Here is a 16,658-nt window from a genome sequence, read left to right as displayed (position 1 = left end):
ATATTTCAAGATCTGTGCTAATAATCTTGAGATTCGTGTAAAACCACAGATTTTGTTGAGATACATGAGAAATGTGTGTGGACAGGGAGAAGGTTGCTCCGGTGGCCCGAGGGCAGATATAGAAATTATTAATGGCCCGAGCCGCTAGTACCCCGGTAGAACCTATAAATACTAGAAAGCGGAGATACGCTGTGGATTTTCTTTTATTAATGCTTGTATTTCTGTCGTTGGTAGTATTATGCTTTTTGTGAAGAAAATCCCCAATTCGATGGACTCATGTTTCCGCCATGGATTGATTCCCGAAGAAGCTCCCCATTCTCCTCGATGAATCGTCTCCCACATTAAGATCCGTCTGAATATTTCTTATGCTGGAAGCCCTTCTCAGCTTTCCGGCATTTGTTTTGTTATCTTCTTTTAGCTTTTTTTTTTCTCTTCATCTCCTTTTTTATCTGTTTTCTCTCCATCGGATTTGGGTTCATGTATTGACTTGGAAAAGTCTAGTTTGAATTGAGGGGATGTGGTTGAGGCTGGTCAGGCCTTGTTCCGATCGAAGGCAACCGCTACGTGTGCTGAGTTATGAGGAAGCGTACTGAGCGGACTTTGAAGGAGTTGTACGATTGCACAGAGAGAATTGTGGAACTGGAGGCATGTAAAGTTGTCGCGTTTGTTTCATCGGGTTAGGGTTACGTCTCTTCTCCACGCATGAATAGTTAAATTTATTAGGCTATCTGTTTGTTTTACTCCCTTTTTCTTCCGTCACTCTAGAATGGCTTTGCGTTACTGATGGACGTGACATAGACTGTTAGATGTAGCGAGAGGGTCGGAGTGCTTCTTCTTCTTCTTCTTTTTCTTATTTGTTTTCCTTCATTTTCATTTTTCTTTACTGGTGTTTCCGAGTAAACGAATTGACACGGTTAAATGAGGTCTGGAAGCAGGGATTTTCTAGGGTGTGAGGAGGTAATTATTTTGAATTGCAATTTGTATTTGTGTAGGGCAGTGCTGTGATTTTTTTTAAATGCTTTTATTAATTTTTTGTTTGCTATTTTCGCAAACTAGTTAATCTGCAACTAGGCCTATAGTACCTGAAACCCATAAGGCTCTGTAGCACTAAGATACTGCTCTGCTTTTGTTCTTTTTTCTTTTTTTTTTAAATTTTTACGGCTTTGGTTTCGGGATCCATTGTTTCGCTAGCTGACACAAACTAGCTTATTCTGTATTTTCAGATTACACCTGTTCTGAAGGGCAGCTGTCGCATCCAAGGACCTGTGGATGATTTGGACCTGATGAATCTTCAGGGGACTGATTCTGTAAGTGCGTTACCCTTTGATAAAAACAGATACCTTCTTGTAGATATTTTTCTTGTAAGGTTTTATTTTTCAATGTTTGGATGTTTAATGTTGGACAAATTGCACATAAAGAATATATTTTTACTGAAACAATATTTCTTGACATCTCCAACTTCAACCTGCAATTATTATTTTCCTTTAGCAGGACATCTAAGATATCTACACTGCTATTGGGTTGCTCCTCTCAGCTCAAAGGCAGCCAATTGTTATATTTTTTTTATGAAGCAATTAACTATCAATTATAGTAATAAATGATGGCTAAATTTTTTAAAAACTGGAATTCCATTAAGCATATACAAATGTGTATAAGTGTATAGGTACAATATATACCAGATGTAAACAAATGTATATATATATATATATATATATATAATATTACACTTACGGTTAACGCAAACTTTTTTTTCTCACACACACACCTAAATGCACACACACAACATATGGAAGGCTTTGAACTCAGAGGATCTTTTGGTTGGAGGGCACGGTTCTCAACCACAAGATCATTGTGACTTTCATAATTAATACAAACTTGTAATTAAGTAGGAAAACCTGTAAGTAGGTCACCACATAATTGATTATTGGTATAGATTACATGATAAAGCAAATGAGTGAGTATTCAAACTTACAAGTTCAATATGAGTAAACAACTCCACTACACAATTTAAGATAATAAAATCACTAACACCTGTAGTTAAACACATAGTTGTTCTACACACAAATAGATCTTATGATATAATAAAAATGTGATTACGGATTAAATGATTTGACTAGACTAGCAAGAAAGCATTCCAACATATGAATCATGATATGCCATTCAAGAATACGATTGAGCAAAATTACAAGAAAGTTGAACTAATTTATATAGCAAGTTTCACACCAGACTTTGTTCTATATCTACGCATAAGCACCCTTTTCTCCCTACAACCACCACACCTTTTCTAATTGGTGAGACAAACACAAATTTCTAAACACAAAATTTAGATTTCTTTTCGAAAATTCTTCTGAATTTTGTTGTGAATAAAGCCAATACCAAATAAAATATACACAACTTGTAAAAAACAAACAAAAAATATACAAAAAAAAATTATCATAAAACTATCTATGTATTTTGAAGAATAGTCAAGTCTAAAAGGGTGCTTTAAAGGATGTTGATATTGATGAACTCTTAGATCTTCATGAAAATTTATCTCGAAATGGTTTTAAGATAATGCTCTCAAAACTTTCTTAATCTATTGAAGTATCATCTCACTGCATCCATTATAGATAGGCTGTACAAGTCACAAATGTTCAGTAAAATTTTCCATTACTATCTTTGTCGGGCATACAATATTGAAGGCTTTGATCAACTGCTATCAGAGTGTTTTGCTATGGTTTATTTAGTGTTGGCTTTTTGTTTATTAATAATCAATATAACACCAAAATATATGGAATTATACATAAAATTATATGTAAATAATTCATTAAATCAAATGGAATAGGAATTAAGTTAAAAGTTTTTTACGTATAGCATAATTTTATAAATAATTGTCATTAGTATTTAATATATAATTATCCTAATTAAAGAAATTTGTTGTAATAACTAAAACTTATGAGATCAATTAAACTTGCCAAAATGAATAAACTTAATAAAAGAATGTTGATCAAATTAGCATAATTCTCATTTTTTTAATTAATTAAATATTAATATAATTAATATATTTATGCATAGTGAGTAATTTTATCTCGTAGGATGGGAAATTTAGAACCAATTAAATTTAACAAACACATAAGTGATCAATGTTACAAATATGCAAAATTTATGCACATGATCACTAAAAACAAAATAGATAAAAATTTCAAAATAGTCCCTGACTCTTTTTAGGGGGTCGGAGTTTATAGAAATGTCAATTTATTCCCTGATTTTTTTTTAATATTGGTTAAAGTAGTTTTCAATATGGAATATTTTAGCCCCCATTAAAACTGCTTTGGGATTAATTTAGCACATTTATAAACTCGGACTAAAATGGTCCCATGTAAATAGTCAGAGGACTATTTTAGCACTTTACTCGAACAACATAATAAATGAAATTTGCATAATTAGTGCTTAGAGAATCAGTTAAATAATTAGAAAATTAAGTCAAATAAATTTCTAAAAATTATTGTAAAATATATATATAATTTTTACAATATTTCAAAATAGATTTTGTATATTTATAAGTAAAATCTCTATTACTTTTAATTTTGTGTTCTTCCTCTATAAATTCTTAGTAAATCTAACTCAGTAAATTTACATTGAATAATATCTAAAACATACTCACTAGACTACTAAACTTTGGAACCGTGATCTTGCACTTAGTCAATTTTTATTCAACCTGTTGTGTTCTCCTCCAAGTATAAAGTGCGTCATGCTAGTTCATTGAACACCATCTTCATACTTTAATGACCTAAGAGAAAATATTTAACAAATTATTAGATCACAACACATAGGATTTAGTGTCATCAAATGCCAATGAGTCGTATATGAGTTATTAGGCTTATGTAATTAGAAGTAGATATTAATCCAAAATCACCATTATTCCTTTTTTTTCATCATGTTTTTCTATTTAAAGCTCACGAAAGTCAAGTGGACTCTTGATGTATAAAAACTTAAATTTTATGGGCTTGTTTGGGATCAATTTTATTTTTTGTTTCTTTTGTTATTTTTCCTATTGTTTTTCAAAATGTATTTGTTTGATGTGCTTTTAATATGTTTCTATTTTTTTTATAAAAACAAATAACATGTTTTTTAATACACTCAAAGCTATTTTTAGATATTTTTGAGTGCTTTCAAAAACAAATTTATTTTATTTTAACTCACCAAACATGTTGCTTCAAATCAAAACATGAAAACAGCAAAATAAGAACAAAAAATTGAAAATAAAAAATAAAAGTGGTTCCTGTTGGCGACCCCTAAGTGACTTGAATTTATGACTTTTATGCCATAAAAGACACATTTTGTAATCAAATAGTTCCTTCTCTCTTTTGTAGTTACTTATAAATTTGATTCGTGGGGATCTACAAATGTGCTTCTTTTGTTGCTCTTATCAAAGTTAAATTACACCATTCTTTCTAATTAGGACAGGAGTTATAAGTATAGCACAGAATAAATCCATATATATTAGTTTAAGCATGTAATGTACTTTAAAACTATTCATAGTTTCCGCTCTTTCATTTGGGTTGAAGTGTAATACTGTGTTATGGCTTTTTTCTTGCAATTGCTGTTTATATTCAATATTTTACTTCCATTATTATTCTCTCTCATATTTGGGTGCTTTCCAGGATGAGAAGAAATTTATGTTTTCAAAAGACCATACTGCAATGCCTATTGAATCTGGAACATGCACTGTATCTCCAGCTGCTATTAGGACAGAAGCTGATAGTTATTCTGTTAATAGTGTGGATGCAAAAATCAGATGTGTAGAAATAGATAATCTTGACTGTTCGTTGGCATCATTAACTGGCGGAAACTCTCCTGAGAACAAAGCTTGTTCCGCTCCAAAAGAAGAAGTTTCTACAGGTGGAACAGAAATTGGATTTTTATCTGGCACCCCAAAGATTAATGGTTTGTGCCAAGATACAAGTTTGGGCACAGAGTGTACAAAACCATCTGATAATTGTTCTGAAGAATGTTGTGCAAATGATCTTCTTGAAAGAGGTGATGCTGTATTGGATGCAGTCAAAAGTGAGGAACAGCTCATTCAATTTCAAGCTGCTGCTGTGGGGGAAAACTATGAATCAGATGTTGCATTGGATGATGTGAGTACCTTGACGTTTACATGATTTTTTTTTTATTAAAACATTGAATTTTGATGGATTATATGACGTTTTCCATCCCATATTGTCTCAATGTTGAATAAATTATAATAAAATGAAAATTTGACCATAAATTAGAATCCACAAATTCAACTTTGAACTTATTTTGAGTTTATAGCGTTTTTCGGTCCATTTTTGTCAATCATCAGGAAAGAGCGACTGATTTGCTCAAGGAATTTTGATGAAGGGCAAAAAATTGTTAACTCTTCTATTTCTCATGCTCTATTTGTATACTCTATCATACTAATCTAGTTTCTCACATCAAACCAGTTTCATTATTAATAGTGTAAGATGTATAGAGTCTCAATGGTTTAAGTTTTGTTTGTTGCATGATACTGATGCAGATTGATCCTTCAGAATATCCTTATTGCTCAAGATCAATTTAACTACCTTCAGATTAACATCAGCCTAAGAAGAATTTGATTATCTAGTTTGATCACTTATGAAGATTTAATTGTTGATTAAACTTGATGTAGAACTTGATAGCTCGTGCTGCCTCTCACTAAAAAAAACTTGTTCTATGTAAAATTTGTTGAGATCAATTCCATCAAAAGTGATCTAGATCTCTTTTTATACAGACTTCAAATTTTTTTATTTGATTTGTGTACTACAAAATGAAATTGATAAATTATTTATCTCATATCTAGATTTTTTTTCTAGGGTGTTATTTTTTTTAATTTGATGCATGATCATACTACCTTGAAATTTTACAATACTTGACATTATTTACTTTTTTATAAATTTATCATTGATGGTTTACTTTTGCATAACCGATGTTGTATGATTAGAAAATAAACTAAAATAAAAATCGGTCGAAATGTCCCTTTCCACATAGAAGAACTGTATTGCATTCATATATATATATTTCCTGGCAGAGATGATATAAATATAATCTTGGAAGATTTACATAAATACTCTCAATTCCTATGTATTTACATATCTAAAACCTAAACTTCAATTTTTACATACATACCATCTTACTTATGAATGGAAAGGTGTGTTTCACGTTTATAAAAGTTAAAATGGTGGCATTTTTTACGTCATACTAGAGATTTGAGTGGTATATAAGAATTGTGTGCTAGGTATGTAAAATTCCCTTCAATCTTTTGTTAACTCTCTGCTGGGCATCATACATAGCTGTGTTTTAAGTTTTGCATACTCCGTTTTGATTTTGTGGTATTTGTTACATCTGTATGCAACAATTTACAGGTAAAAGTGTGTGATATTTGTGGAGATGCTGGAAGGGAGGATCATCTTGCTATATGCAGCAAGTGTAGTGATGGTGCAGAGCACACGTGAGCTCATAAAACCTTAAATTCTTTGCAAATTGCAACCTTATTTTCCATTTTTTTTTTCCAATTACTTCTTCCCTCTTTGCATAGATACTGCATGCGAGAAATGCTCGATAGAGTTCCTGAGGGTGAGTGGCTGTGTGAAGAATGCAAAATCAAGGAAACGGAGTGTTCAAATGCGAATGAATGTGAGGGAGTCGATGGAAGATTAAAACTAGAGTGTTTAAATGATATCAATCAAAACTCGACGAGCACTTCAATCCCCAGAAAAATACACAAATTGGATGCGAGGCCAACTGAGTTGGATTCCCGAGGTTCAGCAAAGGAGATGCACTGTCCCCTTGTTTCTATTATGAGGCCGGTTGACCCTTTGGAGCAAGGAAAAGCTTCCGAACTAAGTGGCGCTTCTATAGAAACAGCCAGCCTAAACCCTAAACCCGTTTTGTCTCATCAAATTTCATCAAAAAGTCAAGGTGTGGGGAAGTTGAAGACGGTTAGAATGGAACCATCATTGGAATCTCTGCTTGCGAAAGGTTATGGGACTTCTCTTTCAAAAACCCGTCTAAGATCCAGTTCATTTAAAGGGCTGCCACCTCTTTATTCTCCTCGTGGTAGGCTTGCATCAAATTCTTTTCTCATTTAATTCGTTTAGATTCTAACTAAAACGCTATTCAATCTTAACTGGTTATTTTCATGCAGGGAAAATATCAAGATCGTTTTCCTTTAATAATTCAAACACTAATTCAAAAGTCAAAGCACAAGTTGAAAATGCGCCTCCTAAGCAAAGATTCACAAGGGAGCTTATAACTAATGAATTAAGGAAAGAAGGTTCATTCAATGCATCAACCAAGACTTTATTTAAAAATAGAAACTCAGAATGCTTCAATACTGAGTTAGTGAGTAAAAATACATTGCTTAAGCCATCTCGTAATGAAGATTTAAGAGCTCTGAAAGAGGTAAAAGATCGAAATAGAGTAGAAAAGAACAATTTTTCTGCAAAGGGAAACTCAGTTGTCAGGCCACCTGCAGCTATTACCACCAATTATTCTCCTAAGGTTGATGTGAAGTTCCTGCAGAATGATGGAATTACGAATAATCTATCTGAGAAGAGTGTTTGTGGCTTAAGTGAAGGAGTAAATGCAGGTAACTTGGTTAGACATCAAGTTTGCCTTGGTTAGTCTATCTAATAAGGTTTTGTTTTAGGTAGCTAACTCATGTCCTTCTTCTTTCAGGTTGCAATGAAATGAAGAAACAGGTTTCATATTCATCTAAGACTACAAAATCTTACGATGATGACAATCTTAACAGGTTTAAAGTCGCCAAAGAAGCTATTCGGAGGAGTTTCAGTGTCATAGATAATTCATATAGAAAGGTTGGAATTGTATCACATTGTAGCGCTGATCAACTCTTACAGTCTAGCGACAAAGACAGTAGAATGAGCGATTCTAGCATTTATTTTAGTTCAAGACTTTCTTCCCGGGCAGGTAACAAAACCTTTCACTCTCAAAGAGGCAACGGAACAGGGCGTACGACTCATGATGAACAAGGAGGATCTGGTCATAGGACTTCAGCTGAACAGAATTCAAGGGAGGTGGAGAAGAAGGGTAATAAATGGAGAAGGGTTGTAAATGCGGCTTTGTCGAGGAGTGGAGTGTTAAAGAGCGAAAAAACTGATGCGCTGGAGGAGCATCCAGCAGTTGGTGTAGATATGATTTGTGAAGCAGCTCCGAAACATTTGGTTGTAGAAAAAAACACTGGTAAAGTTGGCTCAGAGGATTCAGTCGATGTTTCTACGAAAATGTTGTCTTTTGTAGGTTCAGCGCAACTCGCTGTTCTTCCTGTTGAGGGATCTGATGAAGCTAATGGCATGAGGGACGCTACGAACATTTCTGAGTTGAATGTGAAGTCTTTTGGAGAGACCTTGCGAGGCGAGGCGACTCATCTAGCTGATTCATTGAGTGGATCAGCAGTTCCAAAACTTGAATGCATTTGGCAGTATGATATGTTTATTCTGTTAGATTTTTATTTTTTTTTAGGGGCATTTACATACATACCACACAATTCTTATGTATTTACATATCTAACTCCTAAACATTCATATTCACATGCACACCACTCATTACATAAAAAATACCGCTATCACAACCTTTTTAAAAGTGAAATGCACCTTTTCATGCATATGTTTATGAACCCAAGGTTTTATTAGTGTAAATATCAAAATTTGGGATTTGATATGTAAATGCATAAGAATTGTGTGGTATATATGTAAATTTGTTTTGTTTTTAATGGATTTAAAATATTCTACTGGCCCCATATGTAATTCTGTCATTTTTTTCTGAACTTTCAGAGGTAATTTTAATGTCATTGGAAATGGAAGCCATTCCAACATGTTCTTTGGGATTCAAGCTCACCTATCAACTTGTGCTTCTTATAGAGTGTTTAAATTAGCAACCAAGATGCCTGGCAATGTCCAGTTAGATGAGGTTTCTCACATTAGCTCTTGGCCATTACAGCTTTTACGATCTGGTCCTCAAGATGAAAATATCGCTTTGTTTTTCTTCGCGAAAGATACTGAGAGGTTCGTTCATGGAAAATTTTCTTCATTTTTTTTGTTGAACTTTTATGTGATTAATAGCATCTGATGTTGATTGGTTCAGTTATGACAAGAGCTATAGGAAACTAATGGATAAGATGCACAGAAATGATTTGGCACTCAGAGGAAATATTGGGGGAGCTGAACTTCTTATTTTCACTTCAAATAAGTTGCCAATGAAGTCCCAGCGTAAGTAATAAATGATGGTGCATGCATATTTGGTATAATTTTAAATTTTCGGAAAAATATTGAATAAACGCGTTATTATTTCAGGTTGGAACAGTATGCGTTACCTCTGGGGCATGTTTAGAGGCAAGAGGAGATATTACTTGCCTGTCATGGATGAGCAGAAGACGTCTTTGTCATCTGAACAAAAATTTTCTTTGCCTTCCATTGCTGATGTTGTTTCTAAGGCCAAAAGCTTAGAAACCAATTTGAAACTAAAGAAATTATCTGATTTGGTGCAAGGGGAGTCTACTAGTGGTGTGGATTTGCCTCCTATTTCTTTGGAAATTGAGGATAAAATACGGAAGGCGTTGGAAGTTTCTCCAGTTCAGAAGATGTTGAATATTGTGCCTGCTGTTCCTAAAGTAACTGAAGAGCAGCCTTTATGTTGTGTTAGCAGTTCAAATGGGACTAAAGCTAAGCCATTGGGAATCATTATTGATGCTCCTAACGGCAGGTTTCAAATGATTACAACCAAGTCATGCTCTTCAGAGAAAAATGATGGTGTTTGTCAGGTAATTTTCAGCTGATACTGAATTTGTAAAACTGCATCCAATAATTGCATCTTATTTTGGCCTATTTTTATCATTATAGATCATGCAAACTAAAATTTAGATCATCAACGCCTGAACTTTCAGGTGCATAGGATAGGCTTAAGTGGATTTTGGGTCATCTTCGCTACCTTATTTTTTTGTGGAGGGTAAGACGAATATGAAAAGAGGATAGCGGGCTTATGTACTTGGCAGAGTAACAGATTTAGTTATGAAGGATGAGGATTTGAGACTTTCTTGCAACTTATTGATATCATTCTAGGGCTCCTAAAGGGTGTTAGGAAGGGGATTTGGAATAGCAAGAGAATGAAAATATGTGCTCGGCTATGTTTAGAGGGGATAGATGTCGTTCGGTGGCGGTCTCACCTGAAAACAACAAAAAAACTCCAAAAAAACAATGTCCCAGCACCTATTCCCGAGCAAGATACAAACACACCATTCGCAAAAAAAAAAAAGAAAAAAAAAAAAAAAATACGATACAACACTTCGAAGAGCAACAACACTTCGAAGAGCATTAAACAAAGAACCACATCTCCAAACACAATAACAATAGCAACAAATCTCCTAAACAGCAAAATAACAACATTTCTTAAGTTCCTGCTAGAAATGAAACCTAATTAGAAGAAAAGAAATAGGGAATAAACTAAAAAAATATAAGAATCCATGTGTAATTGGGTAACAAGATGGTAAAATCGATTGATTATGCACTTTTGCTATCACGACTGGCTTGATTCCACAGCATCAGCCGAATTGGAAATTTTGTGAATCCACAGGATTCTGCTATATGGGAATCACAAAATTCCCAAGTCTGGAGATTCCACGTCATTCTCCCTGACTAGAAGAGCCTCCGCCTTCATCTCTGGAAGGACCTAAATCCCTCTGTCGATTATTCTTTCTTGCAAAACACCTAAAAAGATTTCTACAAGTACGGCTTACCACTCTTCTCCGACCATCTATCCGTAAGTACATTGTTGAACGGAACTGAAACTTAGTATGCAGTTCATTCCAAAGTTTTCCAAAAATCACTTAAAATTTTCTCATTTCTATATGAAGTTATGACACACTGGATCTCCCTAATTTATCGCAACCTAAAGAGTAGGTCGTAAGTCAGACAATTCTGGAATTAACTTAGCTAGGGCTGGCATGTGTTAGGTATTAGCTTCTTGGACTCGTTATCTAGGACAACCATTTTTAATCTTGGTGGTGCTTCTCTCACAGACTCAGTCTGATGACCCGTCGGATTATTAGCATCTCTTCCTCATCAGTTGTAAGTTGGTATTACTTTACATCATCATCTTCTTTAGTGTCTCATGTGTCATTGACTATCTTTTTTATTGCTCTTTGCTCCATGAATGAGATTATTCTCTATTTGGACAATCTGATATAATGTGCCCAAAGCCGTGACACAAAACACTTGTTGACTAAGATGAATTTAGGACAATTAGTAGTCTCCTCCTTTTCTTCTCTCTATATGGGTTTCTCTTATGACGGTGTTGGCTTGGATACTCCACTGGTTGTACTCTTGCTAACTGATCTAATGGCGGAACTGTGTTTGAACGGTGGTATGGACTTGATATTATTGTGTTATCTTTTCACCTTCAGGGCTGAGGTCTGGGCATCCTACAATGTCCAATAAGGTTGTAATTGTATTATGTTGCCAATAGATGATCTTAATCGTTCCGGTTATTGAGCTATGGTGCTCCCTTAGGACTTTACCAGCTCACTTTTCAACACAAGCTGCTCGAATTCATCCATGTACTTCTCTACTTAGAGGTTTCTGGGTGGCTAGGATTCATTCTTCCTCTTGATTTGGAGAGTCACCGTTATGACTATGAGCGACCTCTTTGAATTGTCTTCTCTCAAAAACCTTTAGTCTTTATTATAGTTAAAGGATTTATTATTGTATTACTTCCATATTTAGGGTTTTTCGAGTTCTGATACCAAATAATATCGTTCTAGAGTTCCTAGAAGGTGTTTAGGAAAGGGATTTAGAGAGGAAGTGGTGGTGGAATAGTGAGGGATTGATAATTTCGGCGGTCGACGATGTTTGGAGGGGGATAGATGTCATTCAGTGGAGATCCCAGTTGAGAACAGCTAAGGGAACACGACGATGAACAGACAACAAGGAGGCTCCACCATTTATTCTTGAGCAAGAGACATCCACCATTTGCAAAAGAAAAGAATATAACACTCTGAAGAATATAAAATAAAATACTATGTCTCCAAGCGCAATAACAATAGTTAAAAGCCCCCGAAATAGCAAAATAGCAACATATATATAGCTCCTGCAAGAAAGGAACCCTAATTAGAGAAAAGAAATAGGAAATAAACTAGAAAGGTTAAAACTCCATGTGAAATTTGTCAATGGGACAATAATTTGCAAATGATTAAAGAAAAAAAGATGTGTTTTTAAAAATTGACAAAAGATAAATATTATTAAGGAGTATAACTATTATAAAAAAAAAGGGGTAGAGAACAGAAGTAAAGCTACAAATTTTGATGACTTATAATCATAGGCATGCTACTAAGAGGGAGATATATAAAATAGCCAAAAATAAAGATTTTAGGAAGATTTACATGCATGCCATTTAATTCTTATGTATTTTCACATTTAACACAACCTTCAATTTTTATATATATGTCACCGTACCTATGCATGAAAAGATGTATTTCATTTTTTTAAAGTTGAAATGGTGATATTTTTTGTGCTATGAAAGATTTGGGTGGTATAAATGTAAAAAAATAAAATTTTGGTGTTAGATACATAAATACATAAGAATTGGGTGGTATGTATGTAAATGCCCCAAGATTTTAATGAAGTTACTTGCATAAAAATGGAGATAATTATCAAATTTGATGATATAAGGAATGATGAATTATTCTACTTTGAGAACTTATTAAATGGGAGCCTTGAGTGACATTATTAAAACATGATGAATAAAAGAACGAGATATGTTATAGATCGACTCCCTCGAAGATTTATGAAATTAAAGCGTTAGATTCATATTACTTAGTTGTTGAGATTTGAAAAGTTATAGAAGATCTTATTGTGTTTTGATTACCAAATCCTTTAAATGAAGTTTTGGATATTAAGAATATGTAGATTGGTGGAGAAAAATGCATTTTGACACCGATTTTAACAATGAAGGAGCCTTTCTAGATTGTGGTAATTATAGAGTATAAAACTTATTCGTATTACAATGCATTATGGGAAATATGAATGGAAAAAAAATTTAGAAAAATTATGTTCTCTTTGGAGAGAGAATTTGGTTTCAAGGAAGTTCCACAATTAAGTGACTTTTGTTAAGGCAATTTGTTTAAATGTGTAGAGAATAATGAAATGATCATCTTATAATTTTTATTTAGTGAGATTTACATGCATACCACATGAATTGTTATGTATTTACATATCTAACACCTAATGTTTGATATTTACATTTATATCACTTTGATATCATAACCTATGTATGAAAAGTTGTATTTCACTTTTAAAAAGCTAGTAATAATAACATTTTATGTGATATTAAAGATTGAATGCTATGCATATAAAAATGAAAATTTAGATGTTTAGATATGTAAATGCATAAGAATTATGTGGTGCATAAGAATTATGTGGTATTGTGGTATTTACATAAATTCCCCTTTTATTTTTCATGCAAAGTCATATTATTATTGAGTGCCACTAGAGTTGATTTAGTGTTCATTGGGGACGAAGGTTGTTCCATCCAAAGGTTTGTTAAAGTTATTAAAGTTGCTTATGATAAAGCATTGATTAATTTTAGTAGTTGTGATTAAATAATTTTTAATTGAATTAGAATTATATCAACTATTGAGAAATACCTCAAGTATTATTTGATAAATGATTTATTTCATGCTTAAAAGATGAACTTTATAAGCAAACTATGATGTATGAATTTGAGTGTTGAACGTTGAAAATGTCACTTATGATTAATTGAGCTTAGTGAAATAATTATATTAAGATGGATATGTGAAAAAAATTTCTAAGTATAAATTAAAGAATAATTTGTATATAGGAGGTATAGAGGCTCAAAAGTTAATTTTATAAAATTACAACTAATCCGATATTCTAGAGTTGAGCGTTCAAATAGTCATTGGTGGTTAAGTTTAAAGTGGTGGAATTAAAAATATTAAGATGGATGGATGGCAAAAGTAAGAGAAATAAATTAAGAACGGTTATGTAGGTGGGATGTTTGAAATAGCATCGAAGATGAGATATTTGACAATCGAGTTAGCTGATTTGAACATGTACAATGAAGGATAAAAAATGCTCTCATTGGCTAGATAAATAATGTAAATATCGAAGGATTAAGATGTAAAAGAGGCAGACTCAAGGTAAGGTAAATATAAGTTCGAAAAGATTTGCAAAATATATTATCTCATGTAGTGCTTAGCAGAAATTAATGTAAAACAGAACCCTAAATAGTTGGGATGATGCTGACTTTGATTTATTAGTTTCTAGAAGATTAATCGATAACATGACATCTTTCTTTGCATCATTTATCATCTTCATATATTCTTTGCACCTTTGCCGGTGATTGCAAGGTTGATAAAGTGACATCTCATACTCCTGTTATATATTGTACTCCTGATTTGGCATATAGCATGTTTATAGCTATTTATGTGCATAGTTCTCTTAGCTGAATGTACCCTTTTACATGCAGGAAAAATTGGTCAGTGATTGCACAAACAGAAAAGCTGTAAAATCATCTGCTCTTACTTGTGTCATTGATGTTGAATCTAGCCTCATAAGAGAACCATCTGTACCCTCGGTTTCTCCAAATTGCAATAAAGGTGAAATTATGCTTCACATAACTGAAATCCATCTGTCCAATCCTTTTCCAGTAAAGTGTCAAAATAATCCCCTAACTATTTACATATGATCAGTATAATCCCAGAGCCTATAAAAGTCTTAAATTGGTCCCAGACTCCTTTAATATAGGCCATTTTAACCCTCTTTAAAAGAGTCTAGGGACTAAATTAATATATTTATAGACTCTTGAGACTAGAATGACTCTTTGCATTCTCAATCCTTTTCATGATTTTGCTAATTTATCTCCATGTAAAGTAACAGGTGCTGACTTCATCAACATTGAAGGAGACAGTGGAGAGAAAGAGACATCAGCAGCAGCATCTGTTGCGGCTATCATAGATGATAATCAAAGAGGAAACCTTTTAAATACAGAACTCATTCGTTGTGAGTTGATGGCTAACAAAAAACGGGAACGATCATGTTCTATAGAACGAATGTCATCACAATTTTCCGATGAAATGCCAGATAACATCAAAATGGCACTACCGAGAGATAGGCCGAGTTGGTTCCCTGTTGAGGACGATGAGAGAGAGCAGAAGAAGACTTGTTATAACGGTCTTAGTGGAATCATCAATGATAACGTAAGTTTGCGGTTGTCCTCGAAGGTTCACCCCTTGTATTCTAGCATATTGATGCAGCAGCAACCCGTCGAAAGCCTCTGCGACGAAACTTCAAAGCCTCTGACTGTTACAAACACAGAGATGTGTTTTTTCCAAGTAGACCTAGGCACTGTGCAGAACATTATAGATATTCCTCGTGTGAAAGAAGACGACGCGCTGGAATCAAGCAGTCCTGATCTTGAATTAGCTCTTGGGGGGAAGAAAAAATCAAGGGATTGCTGCACGTTTTCGTCGCTGTTTCGTCCGGCTGATGTTGGCGGCAAGCAGCAGTTGTGGCCTGGTTCTTCAGGGGATGGTGATGATGGGTTGTCATCTCTCTCTCTATCTCTATAGGTTTCCTGCATCAGAGGAGGGATCAGATTAAAATATTGCAGAGAACTGAATCGATTGAATTCTGGGCAACCTTCCAACAACAGATTTCTCTGAAAATGAAGTTCTGGGAGGATTTGTTCATGCTGTTGCTGATCTCTGACTTCTGAGGGATAGTTTTACGGCCCTTCTCAGCTGTTCATAGTTACACCTAAAAAAAAAAGATGTTTTTTTTTTTTTTTGAACTTTTTGTTAGCTTTTTTTTTTTTTTACTGGTCGTTATTGTTTTTTTAGGGTTTTGAGTAACGGCTATCCATACATATATAAGGGTAAGGCCGCAGTTTTTTAATGTACAAAAAAATATTTTCGATACTTCAGTTTTTCATGTCATTTTCATTCGATATATTGGCAGTCTTGATGAAACAATAGTATTGAAAATTATTTTTGTAATTGGAATGTATGAGACATCATGAAGATATTGAGAATTTATTGTTTGGCGTTTTGAAAACGCATTTGACCTGTTTGGGTAAACTGAGTTTTGACAACTTATGCGTTTTTAAAATGTTGAAAATAGTGTTTTCACACCGAACCTATCTAGGTGCGCTGATAGTTTTCTGGCCGCGATCTGGCTTTTCAAAAAAAAAAAATTTTGTAATAACCACTGAAACTTATTTATTAGTAAATTATTTTTAATCAGCTTATCAGCAGATTATTCAATAAGTTGCAGCTGCTCCAAATAGATACACAAATGGGTCAAGAGCAGCTCGGGACAAGTATTTTTTAATAAAATAAAAATAAAAAAGAGAGATCTTATTGTTAAGCCAATTTTGTGCTTGGCATAGATCAAATTTAGTTTATTTGAAATGGGCTTGAATTGTAAAAAAAATATTATCTTAAAAAAAAAATAATGTATTTGCACCAAAACAGCTCGTGAACAGCTCGTGCTGGCTCGTTATCTTCGTTCAATAAGTTAATGAGCCGAACACAAACAAAGATGTGTTCTTTCCTGTTCGGCTCGTTTTGGCTCGAAATATTACTCATCAAGTATATATATATATAT

General features: G+C 33.7%; 1 protein-coding gene across 1 annotated transcript; it reads left to right on the top strand.

The window, feature by feature from the left end:
- The first annotated feature begins 216 nt into the window (after positions 1 to 216).
- On the top strand, positions 217 to 15,821 carry LOC110022620. The gene is made up of 12 exons (XM_020721669.1): positions 217 to 957; positions 1,224 to 1,307; positions 4,644 to 5,120; positions 6,387 to 6,472; positions 6,560 to 7,080; positions 7,169 to 7,612; positions 7,702 to 8,464; positions 8,817 to 9,047; positions 9,127 to 9,251; positions 9,336 to 9,802; positions 14,521 to 14,650; positions 14,931 to 15,821. The coding sequence occupies exons 1-12, from the start codon at positions 919 to 921 to the stop codon at positions 15,620 to 15,622; spliced, it is 4,059 nt and encodes a 1,352-aa protein (XP_020577328.1). The 5' UTR covers positions 217 to 918; the 3' UTR covers positions 15,623 to 15,821.
- The last annotated feature ends 837 nt before the right edge of the window (positions 15,822 to 16,658 follow it).

Source organism: Phalaenopsis equestris, unplaced genomic scaffold (genome assembly GCF_001263595.1).
Source record: "Phalaenopsis equestris unplaced genomic scaffold, ASM126359v1 Scaffold000002, whole genome shotgun sequence".
Taxonomy (NCBI): domain Eukaryota; kingdom Viridiplantae; phylum Streptophyta; class Magnoliopsida; order Asparagales; family Orchidaceae; genus Phalaenopsis; species Phalaenopsis equestris.
This window is presented reverse-complemented; position numbering and strand designations above follow the sequence as displayed.